This window comes from Pantherophis guttatus, chromosome 2, assembly GCF_059756535.1.
Source record: "Pantherophis guttatus breed Tessera chromosome 2, ASM5975653v1, whole genome shotgun sequence".
NCBI lineage: Eukaryota > Metazoa > Chordata > Lepidosauria > Squamata > Colubridae > Pantherophis > Pantherophis guttatus.
This window is the reverse complement of record NC_142064.1, coordinates 270,308,032-270,324,604: the sequence shown is the minus strand read 5'-3', so window position 1 is coordinate 270,324,604 and position 16,573 is coordinate 270,308,032. Positions and strand designations below refer to the sequence as shown.

Genomic DNA, 16,573 nt, shown 5'->3' with positions numbered 1-16,573 from the left:
GGAGTTTGCAAGCGGGCTCAGCGGGGCTCCTTAGCAAGGAGGGGTACCCTGGCCCATTTGTGCCTCTCAGCGTTCACCCTCAAAGACTCCTGTGGGGGGACTGGGAGGGGAAGGTAAGGGGTGGGGCCGGCCAGCGGTGGGAACCCTCAACAGGGAGCCACAGCGGAGGGACGAAAGAGCCAGAGCCAGGGGTTGTCGACAACTGTCCTATACCATTTCAGACGGGTTGCTGTCCATTCTTTTCTTTAAAGCCTCCAGTGTTGGAGCAGCCACAACTTCGGAAGGCCAGTTGTTACACTGATTAATTGTCCTCACTCTTAGGAAGTTTCTCCTTAGTTCCAGGTTGCTTCTCTCCTTGATTTCTTTCCATGGATTGTTTCTTGTCAGGTGCTTTGGAGAATAGGTTGACCTCCTCTTCTTTTTTGGCAGCCTCTCAAATACTGGAATAGCAATCATGTCACCCCCAATCCTTCTTTTCTCTACCTTAGACTAACCGTTTTTGTCAAAGAACGGAATAAGATTACTTTGGCATTATCTCTTTTTAACAAACCATAATGGCTTTTAATTATAACTTTGTTTCTAGATGTTAGCAGATCTGTGTTTTTATTATCTTTTCCAGGATCTTCCCAGATATTGAGTTTGGGCTGATTGGTTTGTAGTTTCCATGGTCTCTTTTTTTTTTCTTCCTTTCTTGAAAATGGGAACCACATCCGCTCTTTTCAGATTCATTGTTGTATCTTTGGTCTCCATGTGCAGGAGAAGAATTTCTGCTGCATCTTTGATTTTTGCTTCAGGGAGATAACATACCTGCCTAGATTGACTATCTGCTCTGTTTTGCCTCTTTTTTAGAAACTATTGAAGGCTGCTCTTTTGTGGGTGACTGCATATTCCCTTCTAGGGGGAGAACATGACAGTGATTGTTCAGTTCCAGAGGGGCTTCATTGGAGTGGAGGAGGAGCCATTGCTCTCAGTTGTTGTTTTCTTCTAAAAGTGACACGCTTCCATCGGTCTTCCTCTTTAGGTTCATATATAGGGTCAATTTTTTTAAATGGAACCTGTTTCTTCCCTATTGTGTTCAAACAGCATTGGTGGCCCCAATCAATGTATTTGCATCCTCCCTAAACTATAAAGCAACAGGAGACTATTCTAGGAGGGAGACATATTCAATCTGTGCTGGCCCAAAGAACAGTGTCCATGAATACCTACATGGGTTGTACTCTGTACACAAGTAGATCTACCTGGCACATATAAATCCTATGGGGGCTCTTTCCAGTTTGTCACACGTTATGTAGCATCACCGTCCCGAACACAGGGCAAAAAGGAAAAGGCAGGGATCATCCCCAGTTCAGGCAGACAAATGGGGGGCAACAGGGAGTCTGTCAGCCATCATGCTAAGAAAAGGGAATGGGAGGCCAGCTCCACAGGGGGGATCCCAGCATTGCTTTGATTCTGGGGGAGGGAATATAATCTTCCAGCTATTATTTCGGCTATTTGGAGAGCCGAAGAAACTAAATCTTCCTCTCTCCTTCTCTTCTTTTATCTTCATCCTGCAGGTGCCACCAAGAAACCCTTTGGACAAAGTTCTGCTTGCAGGACCCAATCTGGGTCACTCACCGGGACCAGAGGTTTCACCTTCTCAGTTTTTGGATTCATGCTGGAGCCCATCCTCCTGCCCATCTTCCAGCCTTTTGGCCAAAGTTCTGCTTGTTCGAGTTTCCCATGATGGAAAGCCCTGGAAGTGAGCAGCCCCTGGAGACTATGCAGAGGGGGGAACACTTTGACCAAAGGTCCCCTCAGAGGAATCAGGGGAAACTCTCCAGATGCTCCGAGTGTGGGAAATCCTTTGCTCACCGGTCCCTCCTTTTGATCCACCGGACGCTGCATAAGGGGAATGGATCCCACCTGTGTTTCCTTTGTGGGAACTCCTTTCCTGGACTGTGGAGCTTCGCCAAACATCTCCGGAGCCACCCTGGACTGAAGCCTTACAAATGTGGAGAGTGCGGGGAGCGTTTTGCTAAAGGCTCAGACCTTGGAGCCCACCAGAGAATCCATCAGGGAAAGAGATCTCAGGAATCCTGGAAGCGCTGGGGAACATTTCCTGAGAGACGGCGTCTTTCTAGGCCTCAGAACAGCCTGCGTGAAGAGAAGCCCTGCAAGTGTGTGCAATGTGGGCTGTGCTTTCCTCAAAACTCAGAGCTGCTTAAACATCAGCAAATCCACACCAGAGGGAAACCCTATCAATGTCTGGAGTGTTTTTCCAGCAAATCATGCCTGCTGAAACATCAGAGAATTCACAGTGGGGAAAGACCACATGAGTGTCCAGAATGTGGGAGATCTTTTGGCTACAAGTCAAGCCTAATTCGACATCAGAGACTTCACACTGGGGACAGATCCTATCAATGCCCAGAATGTGAGAAAAGATTTGTGAATTCTTCTGAACTTCGGAGACACCAAAGGACACACAAGGGAAAAAAACGACATAAATGTAAGTCACCCCTAATTCGACATCAGGGAATTCACACTGGGGAAGGACTCTATCAGTGCCCAGAATGTGGGAGATCTTTTGGCTACAAGTCAAGCCTAATTCGACATCAGAAAATTCACAGTGGAGAAAGACCCTATCAATGCCCAGAATGTGAGAAAAGATTTGTGCTTTCTTTTGAACTTCGGAGACACCAAAGGACTCACACAGAAAGACTATATAAATGTAAGGATTGTGATAAATGTTTTTCTTTTAAGGAAGCTCTTTTTCGACATCAGAGTATCCATACAGGGGTGAAGCCCTATATGTGCATCGAGTGTGGAACATTTTTCCGTATAAAAGAAAGCCTCAGGAAACATGAGAATGTTCACAGAGGGGAAAAAAAGTTCAAATGTTTAGAATGTGGGAAAGCATTTACTCATTCATCATCCCTTAGAATTCACTGGCAAACTCATACGGGTGAGAAACTCCACAAATGCTCAGTGTGTGAGAAATCTTTTAGCCGGAAAGGTACACTTGTGATTCATCAGAGGATCCACTTAGAGAAGCAATATAAATGTCCGGAGTGTGAGAAAACTTTCCGTTGCAAATATTCTCTTAGAAAACATGAGATGATTCACAAAGGAGAGAAGCCTTTCAAGCCTGTGCAGAAAAATGAAATGTGCCCAGAATGTGGGAGATGTTTTGGCAGAAAGGCACACCTAATTCGACATCAGAGTCTTCACACCGGAGAAAGACCCTATCAATGCCCAGAATGTGGGAGATGTTTTGTCTATAAGCAACAACTAATTCGACATCAGAAACTTCACACTGGAGAAAGACCCTATCAGTGCCCAGAATGTGAGAAAACATTTGTGGAGTCTGCTGAACTTCGGAGACATCAGAAGGGGCACACAGGAGAGAGGCCCTATAAATGTGGGGAATGTGGAAAAAGTTTTCTCACAGCAACACTGCTTCGAGTTCATCAGAGAATCCACACAGGGGAGAAGCCATACCTGTGTGTGGAGTGTGGGAAAGGTTTTTCCCAAAAACAACAACTTGCAAGGCATGAAAAGGTCCATACTCGAATGAAGCCATAGAGATGCATAGAGTGTGGAAATGTTTTGCTCAAAAGCAAGACATCAGAAAAATCACATTCGGTTTCCAAAATAGGAAAATGGAAGACAAAATAGAATTGATGAGGAAAAGTGATTTAGGAGAAATGATACAAAAATAAGACATTTGGATATTGTTACAAAAAATACAAATTCAATGTCAAAATAATTCTGAAAAGGGATGGAATCAAATTGAAAAGGATCTAGTAAAATGAAAAAAAATACAATTGTCATTGATTATAGAAGTTCCATAATTAAAAGTGAGTATATTACTGGACTGATGTTTCTGTTTTAAACAATACCTATCTGGACAAGGGGTGCACCAAATAATCAATGACAGGAAGATACATGAGAAAAACCAAGAGTTTAATTTGAAACTGTTCAAGACCAAGGAGAAAGAGGATGATTAGGATCGCTTTGGATGAAAGAGTGGGTGTTGCTGAAAAATAAGAGGATTTTAACACAGGAAGGGTATGGCTTTTTTTAATGGTTCAGCTTCGACAATAGAAACATAGGCAGTGCCCAAAAACGACTTTGTGGGTCTCGGCACAAGAAGCATTTGATGGAAAAGAAAGAGTAGACCACAATAAATGGATACAGTGTAATATCCTGATGTCTTACACTTTTTGTCTCATTTCTTTGAATTGCTTTTCCCCATCAATTTGTCAATACAGGTAGTCGACTCAAAAAACAGTTCATTTAGTGACCTTTCGAAGTTACAGTGGCACTGAAAATGTTACTTATGACCATTTCTCAGCAGCCCCATGGTCACGTGATCAAAATTCAGATCCGTGACCACTGATTCACATTTCTGACGGCTGCAGTGCTCCAGGGTCACCTGATCCCCTTTTGCGACCTTTTCACAACCAAAGCTAAGGGAGAAGTCAGATTCACTTAACAACTGTGTTACTAATTTAACATCTGCAGTGAACCACTGTGGCAAGAAAGGTTGTAAATTGTGGAAAACTCACTTAACAAGTATTTCACTTAACAACAGAAATTTTGGGCTCAATTGTGGTCATAAGAAGAGGCTTACCTATAGATGACAAACAGAGTTGTTAGAACAGGAACATGAAGAATACGACCGACCTCTGTCTAAATACTACAGTTTGTTTTTTGCTTTGTTATAGAGCAGTGATGGCTAACCTTTTTGCCATTGCGTGCCAAAAGCGGGGGGAGTGCAGGGGGGGGTCACAAGTGCGCGTGCCCACACCCATAATTCAATGCACCCCACCCCCCATGCATCCGTGAACAACCCTCCCACGCTTCTGGCACGCGATAGCATGGTGGGCCCGGCAGGCCTGTTTTTCACCCTCCCCAGGCTCCAGAGGCTTTCTAGGAGCCTGGGGAGGGCAAAAAATAAAACCCCCCCGGAGGCCCTCTGGAGGCCGGAAATGGCCCATTTTCTGACTTCCTGAGAGACTGGAAGACTCATTTTTCACCATCCCCATGCTCCTGAGGCTTTTTAAGAGCCTGGGGAGGGCGAAAACAGCCTTCCCCACCCCCGGAGGCCCTCTGGGGGCTGGAAACGGCCTGTTTAGTGACTTCTGTTGGCCCAGAAGGCCTGAAAATCAGCTGGCCGGCGCACACATGCGCGCTGGAGCTAAACTAGGGCAACGCTCACGTGCCCACAGATATGGCTCCACATGCCACCTGTGGCACGCGTGCCATAGATTCGCCATCGCAGTTATAGAACCTATTACAATCTCAGTCATACAAATGTTAACTGCACTACTAACGGGGGCAGCTTCCTGCCCACGTTAGTACTCCCTTGTCTTTCTTGGTGGTCTTAATTTGCCTCTTATTAATCGGATCCTAAACGAATGTACAACTGAACCTGTACATGGAACCATTTACAATGCTGTTACGGCTCTGGGGCTGGAGCAGTTGGTAACGGACAACCCTAGGCTCAACAATTGCTTAGATCTCATCTTCTGTAATACTTTAATTCAATTTATGGCTTATAAATTAAAGAACCATATTCCAACAGCGATCACAGCATGATAGATTTTTGTCTCAATTTGTGTCCTTGCAAACAGGGGCATAATGACGATACTTCAAAGTATAACTTTAAAAAAGCCAACTATAATCTCATAGCTGCTGACCTCGCATCCCTTGACTGGCACCTTCTGTTCAGAGTTTGTAAAACTGCAGATGACTATTATAACACTTTTTTACTCTAAATCCATAGAGTCCTTAATCTGTACGTATCAAAAATGACCTCTAAAACTAAAAAGAGCAAATTACCCATACCAATAAGTAAGTTGCAATCCAAGAAAAAATCTCTTTGGTGAGAAGACAAAACTGGCTATGTACCTAACTTTAAAAGCCGCTACAAAGCCTTATGCCACCAGATAAAGGTTGAATGTACCAACCACTATTGCAGACAGAAGGAAGCAGTGCTAAACTTGGTCCACCCGAGCCGTCTATAATTTTGTTAACACAAAACTTAAAGACTCAAAAACGATCCCACCCTTAAAAAGGTCTAAAGGGGAAGGCTGTAACAATTATGCTGTTAAAGCCAACCTTTTCAATACGTTCTCCAGTTCAGTCTTTGTTGACAGCAATGACTGCTGTCCCTCACTTCCTAGTTGCACCGTAAAAAATTGTAGTGATTTACTCTATATTGATTTTACAGTAGATCATTTTGAAACAGAACTACAAAACCTAAAGCCATCTCTATCTACTGGCCCTGATGGACTATGTGCCTACTTTTTGAAAAAGCTTGCTACCACCCTAGCTGAGCCACTATGCACAATCTATGAGGTATCTTTTCAAACCAGCTCTCTGCGCAACCTATGGTCACTAGCCACAGTTATACCAATCTTTAAAAAGGGGGTCCCTAGTCTAGTCGAAAATTACAGAGCAATCTCCCTGTGTTGCCTCCCCTGTAAACTCATGGAATCAATTATAACCCAATCCCTCATCTGCCACCCAGAGACAAACAATCTGCTATCTGACAAGTAGTTTGGGTTTAGAAAAAAATTGTCCTGCAATCTGCAACTCCTACACTGTAAAAGCATCTGGACCACATATATTGATCAGGGTAAAGCAGTAGATGCAATTTCATAGATTTTTGTAAAGCCTTTGATTCAGTAGTGTGTGACAAACTACTGTTAAAAGTAAGTTCTTACAGCATCTCCGGATCCCTGCACAAGTGGATAGCCGTGTTCCTGTCCAACAGGCAACAAACAGCCAAAATAGGGAGGGCTCTTTCTGCTTTACATCAACGATCTATGCAATGAGAGCACCTGCCATCTGGAACGAGCTCCCCCGGGAGATACGGAGGATCCCAGATTTCCGCACTTTCCGCCGCGCCCTCAAAACATTCTTATTCCAGCAGAATGGTCTGGCCTAACCTCCCTTTTAATTGCTTTTAAATTTGTTTTAAATTGGGGTGTTTTAAATTGGGCCAAAGTATTTAATGTATTTTAAATGGTTTTTAACGTTTTGTATTATGTGTATTTTACCTTTTTGGCTGTTCACCGCCCTGAGTCCTTTGGGAGTAGGGTGGTATATAAATTTAATTATAAATAAATAATTAAATTAAATTAAATTAAATTAAATGCAGCTGCGTCCACTTCACAAAAAAATATTTTAATACCACTGACAATGCTGCCATACTATAAAGCAACCTCAACTATGTCTTAATGGTCGCATAATTGGCAACTCCAAATCTCGATTTATAAATGCTCTGTCCTACACATTGGCAAAAAAAAAAAAATCAGAATCCGAATTACAAGTTAGGGGTACTGATCTCACAGACGACTCTCACTTTGTCAAGGACCTAGGAGTACTCATCTCCAGACCTCACTATAAAAGCATTGCCAAAAAGCATTAAGACTCGTTAACTTAATTTTGCGAAGCTTCTCTTCTGGTAATACTGTATTGTTAACTAGAGAGTATAAAACCTTTGCCAGACCAATTCTTGAATACTGTTCACCTGCTTGGAATCCCTATTGTATGTAGAGCAGGTCCAGGAGTATTTCATAGGAAGAGTACTGCGCTCCTCTGCTCACAATAGAAAGAACGTTGTCTTACCTGAACGTTCCTTTTCAGGGCACTGCGAATGCAATCCATCAACGGGTTGTTTTCCTCATCGCTTATCTTTGACTGGGTAACTTTTCAAATATCTCTCTCCGTGCTGTGGCCACGCCCTGCTTTCCCATGATGCATCAGTCTTTGAACGAAGGCGCGACCACCTATGTAGGAAATCAGAACAAGGTAAGTAGCAAAAGAACCACGAAACGAACCAGTGGAAACACTAGAACAAAGCAACAAACAGGGTGGGAATGGATTGCATTCGCAGTGCCCTGAAAAGGAACGTTCAGGTAAGACAACGTTCTTTTTCCAGTGCACTGCTCATGCAATCCATCAACGGGATATACCAAAGTTCAGATCCCAAGGGTGGGAGACAAATTGCTCCCAGAGTCCTGGATTACAAGGACACTTTGCAGAACTCGGCGGCCAAAAGAAGCCTCAGCAGAAGCAAATGTATCAATCTTATAGTGTCTAATGAATGGTGTTACAGACGACCACGTGGCGGCTCAGCAGATGTCCGAGACCGATGCTTGCGTAGCCCAGGCGGCTGACATTGCCGCGCTACGCGTAGAGTGAGACAAAATGCGAGCAGGAACAGGGCGTGACTGTTGTTCGTAAGCCGTGGAGATACACGCCTTAATCCATCTGCCCACAGTGGATGGAGATATCTTTTGACCCAAAGAAGATGGATGAAATGAAACCAAAAGGGCCTCAGACTTCCGGAATGATTCAGTCCTACGAATGTAACGACGTAAGGCCCTACGAACGTCGAGGGTATGCCAGTCCTTCTCACGTTGGTGCCTGGGCGATGGGCAGAAGTCCGGAAGTACGAGCTCCTGGGCACGATGGAAATAGGAGTTTACTTTAGGTAAGAAAGTAGGATCCAGACATAAAATCACGGTATTAGGTTGGAATATGCAGAGATCCTTTCTAATTGATAAAGCCGTAAGTTCAGAGACTCGTCTCGCCGAGGTGATCGCCAAAAGAAAAGCCATCTTGTAGGATAAATACTTGAGAGGTGCAGAACCCAGGGGCTCAAAGGGAGGAGACATAAGAGCCTGAAGAACAAGAGAAAGGTCCCAGGTCGGGTAACGATGAACAGGGGGTGGGTGGAGGTTCACAGCCCTGTGGAGAAAACCTTTAAGCAACGTGTGCAGAGATAGAGAAGAGTAAGGAGGACACCTGATGACCGTGGACAAAGCAGCAGTCTGATGACGAAGGGTGGATGGCGACAAGCCCTTGTCCAGACCTGATTGCAGGAAACACAAAACATCCACAATCTGAGCCGAGGTAGGATCAACTAAGTTGACAGCACACCAAGAACAAAAGGACTTCCAGGAAGACCCGTATATCCGAGAAGTCGAAGGTCTTCGGGAGGCCTGAATAGTATTTATGACAGAGTCTGGGATACAGTCCTTTCGCAGAATGACCCACTCAAACGCCAGACGGCCAATTTGAGCCATCCTGGGTCTGGATGGTTGATGGCCCCCTGACGAAGCGAGAGACGTTCCGGCGGAATCACCCACGGTGGAAGGACCGACAATGCCACAAGGTCTGCGTACCACGGTCGACGTGGCCAATTGGGGGCCACCAAGAGAAGTTCTGCCCTTTTCTCCAGCAGCTTGCGGATCACCTGAGGAACCAGGAGAATCGGGGGAAAGGCGTATAAGAGCCCTGGCGGCCAATGGCACCATAGGGCGTTGTGATCCTCTGCCGTCTGACACGGGTAACGAGTTACAAATCGCGGCAGTTGGGCGTTCAACGGGCTGGCGAACAGGTCCACGATGGGCATGCCGAAGATGAAAGAAGCCTTGCGAAAAAGACCGGGGTGTAGTTGCCATTCTGATTGGTCGATACTTTGTTTGCTGAGCCAATCGGCCCTGACGTTTTCTACACCTGAAATGTGATTGGCCCTCAACGATAGAACATGCGTCTCCACCCAACGTAGAAGCTGTTCGGATTCCAATATCAGGGGTCTCGACCGAGTGCCCCCCTCCTTGTTTATATGGGCCTTGGCTGCAATATTGTCCGTTAGGACAAGGATGTGATGACCTGACAACTGTGTCTGAAAATGATGGAGAGCTAGCCGAATGGCCCTCAGTTCCAACAGGTTGATGTTGAGTCATCTTTCGGAACCTGACCAGCGACCCTGCACTACTTGATCGTGTAGGTGGGCACCCCAGCCCAGGAGGCTGGCGTCCGAGGTCAGGGTCAAGCGGTCCGGAATCAAGAAGTGCAAGCCTTTGTGAAGGGCCGGACCTAATCACCAGCGGAGGGATAGACGAAGTTGAGGTGGAAGCGACACCTTGCGAAGAGAATCACTGTGGCCCGATCATTGGAAGGGAAGTAGAAACCATTGTAATGGCCTCGTGTGACGATGAGCCCATGGCACAATTGAGAAACTCGAGACCATTTTCCCCAGCAGCTGTGAGAGATGAAGGAGAGGAATGGACCGTTGTGATAGAATTTGATGGATCAAGTCGCAGATGCTCTGGATTCTGTCCGGGGAAAGAAAGACCTGTCCTTGTATAGTGTCTATCACCGCCCCCAGGTGTAGCAGGGAGGTTGAAGGATAAAGGTGACTCTTTGGGAAATTTATTGAAAATCCATGGTTCTGAAAGACCTCGATGACAAGTTGTAGATCTCGAGACGCTTGACCTCTGGAAGATGACAGAACCAGGATGTCGTCAAGATAACATAAGACCCTGACAGGGATCTTTCTGAGGGAGGCCGCCACTACCGCCACTAGCTTTGTAAAAGTCCTTGGGGCTGAGGACAAGCCAAAGGACATGGCGCAATACTGATAATGGTACTCCCCAAACTGGAACCACAAGAATTTTCAGTGTGCCGGCAGAACCGGAACATGCAGGTATGCCTCCCTGAGGTCGACCGACTGGAGGAAGTCCCCGCGACGAATTCCTCCAAGAATGGACCTCAGTGAGTGCATTTTGAACCTGCGGTAAGAGACGGACAGATTCAGATGTTTTAAGTTCAGGATGGCCCTCCAACCCCCGGAATGTTTTGGAACCAGAAACAGAGTTGAATAGAAACCCCTGCCCTGTTGATCCAGTGGAACAGGTTCTATTGCCTTGATGTGCAAGAGGTGGAGAACTTCCTTCCGTAACTGGCTTTCCAAATCGAGCGACTGGAGAGGAGGACAACGGACGTGGCGGGATGGAGGGCGATCCAGGAATTCTATAGCCAGACCGAAGGACACCGTACGAAGAATCCACGCATCCGTGGTTGACTTTTCCCATTGATGACGAAAGAGTTGTAGACGACCACCAATGGGATCCAGCAAGGTGTAGTCATTTTCCCCTGCGGAATTGACGGAAACTGGAACCACGGAAGGGTCGTTTGGCCGTAGCGTTGTTTCTGGACCTGTCGCGAAAGCGTTGGCGATTGGACGAGCGGTCGTTTCCGTGAAAGTAGCAGCGTTGCGAATAGGGACCCCCGGATCCCGACGAGGCTCGAAAGGGCTGGCGCTGATAGTAAGGTGTATAGCGCCATTCAGGTCGGCGATAGGAGGAAGTTGGCATAACCTTACGTTTGTCCTTGTCTTCGACAAGGACAGGGTCGAGGGAGGAGTCAAAGAGAGATGAAGCCTTATATGGAGCCGCTGCCAGTTTCCATTTGGCTTTGGAGTCAGCTCTCCAGTTCCTAGGCCAAAACAAGCACCATGATGTTACGGACGAAGCCAAAGCTCTTGAGGCGAATTTCACCGAGTTCAAAGAGGCATCCGCCGAGTACTCAGTGGCAGCGACGATTTTGTTTATATCTTGGTGAAGGCGCATATCTTCCGGTGGTAATCTGTCTTGAAGTTGCCTCAGCCAAAGCAGTGTAGCTCGATTGAAAAGACGTAGCGGTAGCGGTCTTAATTGTCCAGGCAAGGGCTTGATGTTCTTTATGAAAGGAGAGCTCAGACTTCCTGTCCTCGGATTTGAGAGCATCCAAGGAGTCAGTGGAAACCAGCAAGGATGAAGACAGGTTCGCAATCGGAGGGTCAACCACCGTTTTTTTTTTATTGAAAACGTTTTCAAATACAATTTTTTTCCCCATATTTTTCTCCCCCCTCCTCCCTAACCCCCCCTCACCACACATCCCCCCCGTGACTTCTTCACAACAAAAACCTAATTCATAACAGATTATATAATATTTTTCCATCCCCTTACTCCCTCCTCTAGATACTGACCCTTACTTACTAATAATATTATTAATATTATTACTTCCCCCTTTTACCATACATTTCAAAATATCATTCTACTATAACATTGCATAATAACTTCTAGTTTAGCATAATAATATTATAACTCCCAATTTAACAGTAATCTGCCCTTTTTCTCCTCCCTCATACTTATATCTGTATATTAATACAACATTTCATGACAACCTTCCACTGTAAAACTATATAATGAATCCTGCTTTAACATTTAATCTTTTGTGTATATTAATATAACATTTCAAAGCAGCCTTCCCCATAAATCCTAATTTAGCATTTATTCAGCTCCATCCATTTCCTCCACTCCCATAAATATATCACTTAAACATCCCTTTCTTAAACTAAACAATCAGTAAACTAACCTATCTCCACCCACTTTCCTACAAAATTGCCATACACAACAGTTCTTAATATCTTTAATCTACTGCCCGCCCTACTAAAAAAAAAATATTCCATTATATAGAAAAAATCAATAGCTTTAAATTTATAATCCATATAATATCTTCTTTGATGTCTTTCCACTATATTGTTGAGTACATCATCCATATTAGGGTAACATAGCATCCTAGTTGCAACGGATTATTCAAAATCCTCAGTTATCATCTGCCCCCATCAGTAATAAATCTCCTCGTGTATATATAAAAAAGGAAAACAACCACCCGAGTGACATTGTAATTATATTCCATATAATATCTGTAATTGTGGTTTTCTTCAGGATTATTAATTCCCATCATCATAATGGGTAACAACCAGATCTTCTGCGTGCCCCAGCGTAGCTCTCTTGCCTTGTAGCTCAACATAAATATAATACATTTATCCATAAAAAGAAATCCAAAATGGATAATTCCAAACCAACCAATTTAAGGCTCTTTTCACATCCCAAAATTACGGCATTGCAGAGATCTGTCACTCTCCTCAGGATAATGTTAATCAATACTTCACCTCAACTGTCTTTTCATATATTCATTCATTTTTTAAAAAAACTGGCTTCACTGTTGCTTAATTTAGAAGTTTTTATTCTTATGAGACCTATTTCTTTTTTTCTTTTCCTTTTGTGGGTTTGATCTCCATCCTAATTTCCTTACTACAAGTTGTATATCAACTGATCGGTTTTCATTCTGCTTTATGACTTGATCTTGTTGGTTTTGCTTTTGTAACTCATATTTCTTTTCTATCAATTGTATATCAGCTAATTGATTTCTATGCTTGTCTGTGACTTGATGAATCATCATCACATTAGAATCCGATGCCACTTCTCTTTTATTTGTAGATAATCCAGCTGAGGTGTCTAAAGAATCCGAAGGCAATTTGTCTACGGAAGTCTCTATAATTCGATGTTTTCCCTTTATTTCCAATTCCTTCTGCTTGTCCTGTATTGTGCATAAAGATGTTAAATTCATTTTCAAAATTTTTTGATAAAATTCTTCCGCTTTTTCAATAGTATTTAATTGATATCTTTCTCCTTGATATCTCAATATAATACCAACTGGAGCATCCCACCTGAATGGAATATTTCTTTTTTTCAGTTCAGTCACCAGAAAACCAAATTTCTTTCTTTCCAATAACATCTTGGGCGGGAGCTCTTTGTATATCCAAATCTTTCTTCCAAACCATTGCAAAGTAGAGTTGTAAGAATTTTGCACAATACTATTTCTTATCTCCTTATCTGTAAAATAAATCACCACATTTCTAGGCAATTGCCTTTGCTTTGCAGTCCAGGAATTTATTCTATAAACTCTATCGATCCTACAAAACACTTCCTCAGATTGAACCTTTAAAATCCCAGCCAGAATTTCAGAGGATATTTTCCTTAAATCATCTTTGTTATTTTCCTGCAGTCCTCTCAGTCTAATCGCATATTCAGTGAAATTATATTGCATCATTAAAACTTCTCTTTCAATCCGTTGTTGTATATTTTCTGCATTACAAGTCTTTTGATCAGCCTCCATTTTAGGTTTTTCTTCTAAGCTATTATCTTGAGTATTTGTCAAATCATTTTCAATTTTTTGTATTCTATTGTCCAAATTGTCCTCAATTTCTTCCATTTTAGACTCTAATAAATTAGTGTTTGCATCCAACTGGATCATAAATTCTGTAAAACCATTAGCCATTTTTATAATCTTTCGTTCCAAAAAGTCAAACTTTAATTGCACCAGTTCTTTAATTTCCTGCTTAAATTTTTCAAAGTTCTGATTCACAATCTCATCCCTTCTTACAATCTCCTCCAAGAGAAATTCAATTATGTTAAAATCAGGTTTCTGAGACTGGAGATTTAGAACTTGTTCATGTAGTTTGTTAATGGGGGAATCCCCCCCCCACTGCTTGTTTATCCGGCTTTGTAAGTCTTAATGCCATGTTTCCGCCCAGACAAACTTTTTTAAAAAAGAAAAGAAAAGCAGAGAAAAAAAAGAGCTTCTTTCCAACCAAGATCAATATCAAATCTCCAGGAGAAAGAAAACACAAAAGTGGAGTTTTATCTTCAATTGTAGCCAGGAGTATTTATTCCGCTACTTTGTAGTAATAGAAAACGGAAGGACTTTCCCTTTCAGCCCCTTCTCAAGCCTCGGCAGTCGCCATTTTTAAAAATTCTTTTTTCCTTCTTCCCTTCTTGAATAACTTTGATAAAATAAATGAAATACTTGCGATTCAGGATCACAGGTCCAACTCACGTCCCCTTTAATTGATCTGTTAAATTTGTAGGCTTGTTCTCGTCGCCTAGCTCTGCATAAGCAGAGGTCTCCCAAAGCCCGGAGCAGCGGCGAAGGAAATGGGGAGTCTCATCTGCTTCGTCCCCAAAAGTAAAAAAAAAAACTTTTGGGGCTACGCAGAGAGCTCTACCCACCCTCGCCGGCTCTATCTCCATTTCCTCATGGAAACAGAGTTTTTTCGAGCCGCCATTCCGTTGTGAAGGCGGCTCTTTACAGGCAATGGGGCTGACGGTCCCGAGGGATCGTCTGGCAGTGACAAGCAGCAAACCGGAAGTCCAACAGTGCAGCATTCTTAACAACCATGTCACTCATTTCACAACTGCTTCTCTTCACCATGGTGATAAGATAGGGCAAAAAACGTAAAATGTGAGGACAGTCGTAAATTCGAGGACTGGTCAAAAGTGCGAGGACCAACCAGTCAAAAATAACTTTTTCAGCCCTCTAAGTAGTCCATGTGCACAAAAGGACTACTCAGAGGGCTGAAAAATGTGATTTCTGATAGGTCCTCGCACTTTTGACCGGTCTTCGCACTTATGAATGGTCATCATTTATGCCCATTGTAGCATTCTTAACAACCGTGTCACTCATTTCACAACTGCTTCTCTTCACCATGGTGACAAGATAAGGCAGAACGTAAAATATGAGGACAGTCGTAAGTTCGAGGACTGGTCAAAAATGCGAGGACCAACCAGTCAAAAATAACTTTTTCAGCCCTCCGAGTAGTCCATATGCATAAAAGGATACAGCAATAGAGAGGGATGAAGGAAGGGAAGGGAAATTAGAGTAGGAGTGAGGGTAAGAGAGGGAGGAAGAGAGGAGGAGAAGGAGAAAGGAAGAGGAAGTAGGGAGGAGAAGAAGGGGGGAAGAGAAAGTAAGAAGGAAAGAAAAGAGAGAGGTGGTAGGTTTGAGGAGAAAGATTGCTGTACAATAAAAAAGATGAAAGGGAAGAAAGCCAACCCCAAACAAATATAAAGATATTAAGATAAAGAATGAATTGTTAAACTTTAAAGAATAAAAGAGAACAAATATGAATAAATAGCAATAAGTAGAAACACACATACAAACATACAATATATTTTCTTTGAACAGAGTATTTGGCCGGTTCACAAATTTAAACAGTGTTTAGTAATTTCAATTAAATTTACAATTTCTATATTTCCTTTTCACCATATTTATTCCTCATCTATTTTTTTTAAAAAACCAATATTACCCTTCATCCTCATCTCTAATCTTAATCAAATTCAATTTTTCCCTTCTATATTACACCCCTTCACATTGTCATCTATTTTTATATCCATCCTCACATTGGTTAATTAATTAATACAAATTGAACATTTTAATATAAATCAATTAGTTATTAACTATCTTTTTTGTATATTAATCAATATGAACATGAATATTCCAATTATTTCCATGCAATCCAATTTCTTACAAATCAATTAATTATATTTACCAATAATAATAAACCAAATAATTTCCCCCATATATTCCTCCAAACCACAACTTAACCATTTCTGCTTTCAACACAATATACAATTAATAGTATCTCAATTATTACAATTCCCTAGTTAAATAGAGCTTTTTTTCTTTTGTGTTTTAAAATCTTGAACCTCCTCTTTTGCCCTAAATTTCCCATTGTTTACAGTTTTGCACCTACCTTTTTTGGTGAGAAAAAAGAAAAAGAAAAAGAAATCTCTCTCTGCCTCATTTTGTCATGTTGCAGCAAAGACCGTGCTTTACTTTCAGTTTCGCTTTTTCAGCATAGCTAGGGGAAAAAAATCTGCTCCAGCAATTTACCTCTTTGCATCTAGCTAGCAATAGAGCCCTCCGCAAAACAGCTGAGAGCAAATCAGCTGAGAGTCAGGAGGCCGATCAAATCAACTTATGGTAATTAACCTATGCTGAAGCTGAAAGGGGCTGTTTTTTCTATTTTTGCAGGCACTAGTCTACTCATTTGTTTTCTTTTAACACTGATCAGCTGTAGGGCGGCCCTTTGAAGCCCCACGGCAAGAGTTTAAACAGTTTTTTT

At 42.8% G+C, this 16,573-nt stretch overlaps 1 protein-coding gene across 4 annotated transcripts in view; it reads left to right on the top strand.

The window, feature by feature from the left end:
* LOC117658632 (uncharacterized) overlaps nt 1–5,569 on the top strand; it is a 42,739-nt gene extending 37,170 nt beyond the window's left edge. For 2 of the 4 annotated variants that reach the window (XM_060691243.2, XM_087884305.1), the window contains exon 2: nt 1,554–5,569. In XM_060691243.2, coding sequence (XP_060547226.2) covers nt 1,720–3,561 — 1,842 coding nt within the window. In that variant the 5' untranslated portion in view covers nt 1,554–1,719 and the 3' untranslated portion in view covers nt 3,562–5,569. Of the gene's footprint in view, nt 1–118 lie in introns of those variants that run through there. The other 2 variants (XM_087884307.1, XM_087884306.1) reach the window with 2 other exon arrangements.
* Nucleotides 5,570–16,573: the final 11,004 nt, after the last annotated feature.